The 2,664-nt window shown below is 34.1% G+C and overlaps 1 protein-coding gene across 1 annotated transcript; it reads left to right on the top strand.

The window, feature by feature from the left end:
- Window positions 1–261: 261 nt before the first annotated feature.
- Window positions 262–1,580, top strand: LOC119640755 (turripeptide Gli9.1). Its single transcript, XM_038038973.1, has 2 exons — window positions 262–506; window positions 622–1,580. Exons 1-2 carry the CDS (start codon window positions 302–304, stop codon window positions 696–698), a joined length of 282 nt encoding a protein of 93 aa, XP_037894901.1. The 5' UTR covers window positions 262–301; the 3' UTR covers window positions 699–1,580.
- Window positions 1,581–2,664: the final 1,084 nt, after the last annotated feature.

Below are 2,664 nucleotides of genomic sequence, written 5' to 3'. Positions count from 1 at the left end.
GAAACTTACTAACTCTTTCTTTGTGATAAAACGCAAAAGCCTTACTTTTGTAACAGACTCGCTTTCGAATACTGATGTTTTCAACCTCTTTTACCAGTTAACGCATTATTGCAAAAAATTCGATATCAGTGAAAATGCTTTCGAAACCATATGCGCATACTGTTACCGTAAAAACAAATTTTTTTTGACAGTTGAAAAACAGTTGCGTTGAGGAAACAGAGAAAGAAAGAAAAGAAAAAAAAAACAAAGAGATTAAAAAGTATTTAAGTATTAGCTAACGATAGGAGGCATTCAGAAGTCAATGAATATCGCGGCAGTCAGTCTTCTTTTGGTTTTCATCATCTCAACAAGTTTAGCTTCTGGTAAGACTATAATTAATTGCTCTACGACTTGTTCCAATGAATATCGGCCCATATGTGCTGAGATTGAGCGACCACGTCGGGGTCGTTGCACTTTTCCGAATAGATGCGTGCTTGCGCGACGTCAGTGTAGGCGACCCATCGAAGGTAGGTAAAAAAAAAAAAAACCAAACAAAATAATAATATTTCATTTAATTAAACATAAATTCTTGGGATAACTTTATTTTTATTATGTTTTCTTTTTTACGAATTGACTCTTTAGTCTGGCGCATTATGATAATTGGCACCTGTCCAATAGCATCAAAATTTTGTGATCGTTTTATGGAAATGACTCCTTAAATTTTTAATATAAAAATGTATTTAAAATTTTTTACTTAACATTGAGATTCAAATAAATAAAAAATATATTAATTATCTCATCTCATAAATGATTTTTGTGCTTCTCCGGTCATAGATGACACTACAGACTTTATTTTCACCTTTAAATCGAGACAGATATACGCGTTCGCATTTAAGGAAATGCTTCATGCTAGTGCCTTTGTCCGTCAATTGTTCGATTGCTTATAGTTACAAGATGTCAGTCAGACAATTGAGACTGGGATCTCTTACGTTTTCAGTGCACGCCCAAGAATCAAATTTAAAAATGGGTGCAATGCAATTTTCAAACGGTCCAATCTGCAGGTTGGTGCGAGAATATCGTAAGGCTAACTAAGCAGGCAGCGCAAGAGTAATGCCGATTTGCAAACTAATATAATATTTTGCAGTACGAGGTCTAAAGAAGAATTTGCATAATTTGTAAACATTATGATCCTATGAAAATAACGCTATTCACAGTCAAAATTTTCTCCGTGTACTAGTTAATCTAAGACATTGTGATGGCTATAATCTTTGCGTCATTTGTACTCTATACGCACTGACATAAATGTCGGTGTTGGCTGTGCGATGTCTGAATTTATTGACTATGAAAGCCAATCTAGTACCGAGTCGACACATTTAAGCACAAATTTGCGATTGCTTGTTTCCAAGAAGCGGAAATTGCCTTTCAGAAGGCATATAAGTGAATACTTATTAAAAATGAAAGATTTAAATAAACACTTGGACCTGCCGAGATAAGTCAACTAAGCTAAAATATTTTCTTATGAATTTCTTCGCATGTTAATAAAAAAAAGAGAAAATATGTATGTATATGTATAGAGAATTAATTACGGAATATAAGTGGAATTCTGCTCCGAATAGATCGATTGCAAGAATGCAAAAAAGATATTCAGTTTAAGTGGAATGCGAAGTATCCTGTTTATCGCTTTTCTTTAAACGGCAATTTTTTTCCTCCTTTTATATACCATTATTTATTTATTTATTTAAGAATTCAGAAAAAACACAAAGCCCTTAAAGAGCCAGTTTAAAGTATTGAAGCAACTACAGTTAACACGCTGTACACTTCCCACTGAATCAATAAAAATTCAAACTGGAGCTAGGTATATAGAAGGAATAACAATCCAAACTTCAATATAAGAGTATAAAATATCAAATAAGCACAAAGGCAGTAAATGATTCCATTTATCCAAAAAAAAGCTAACCCTATGTAGACTGCAATAAACAATTTCCAATTTGGTTCCTCAGCCTGAGAAAAAAAAAAAATTCAAACTTATGTTAAAATATTCAGCAATAAGTCCCTCAGTGGTAGCATACCTTCTTTCTCCTACTCTCATAATCCAACATATTCAGGTAATAGATCCCCCGGTACTGTAGGCGAATAACATAGTATCAACTATACAACAGTGGCGAGATACCTAACTAATTTAACTTGCAAGGCGTTATTAGAGTGAGAAAAAATGTGTTGGTCAAGAGGTAAATAGTTCCAGCAACGCGCAAAGGCAAAAATCATACCCTTAGATTTAGTCAGGTTAATCAGCAAGTAATTATCTAAAGCCCAACCCCAGAATGATTGTAGGCTCGCATTGATTATCTACCCAAACGCCTTCCAATCACAACTCTCTCTGCTAAATAGTAGAAATATATCATCCGCAAATAGATAGACTTGTAATGAATCATTTTTAATAAAATTTCTAAATAAAATTTACAAGAATGCTAAGCGACAGATAGGTATTGAACGCTCAGTTTTCTGCCGGCAATGAATTGGTTAACTCAGTAGTCCAAATTGAACGCACTTGGGTGATGTTTGTTTACATTCAACTGTATCCATCTTCTTCCAAGCTGCAAAATTATGTAAATATTTGAATTAATACCGAGCAATGTTTGACAATGTTCGCCTAGGGGCGAAGCTTTCCTACCCTCCTCCAACTAC

This window comes from Glossina fuscipes, unplaced genomic scaffold (assembly GCF_014805625.2).
Source record: "Glossina fuscipes isolate IAEA_lab_2018 unplaced genomic scaffold, Yale_Gfus_2 127, whole genome shotgun sequence".
NCBI classification, from domain to species: domain Eukaryota; kingdom Metazoa; phylum Arthropoda; class Insecta; order Diptera; family Glossinidae; genus Glossina; species Glossina fuscipes.
This window is presented reverse-complemented; position numbering and strand designations above follow the sequence as displayed.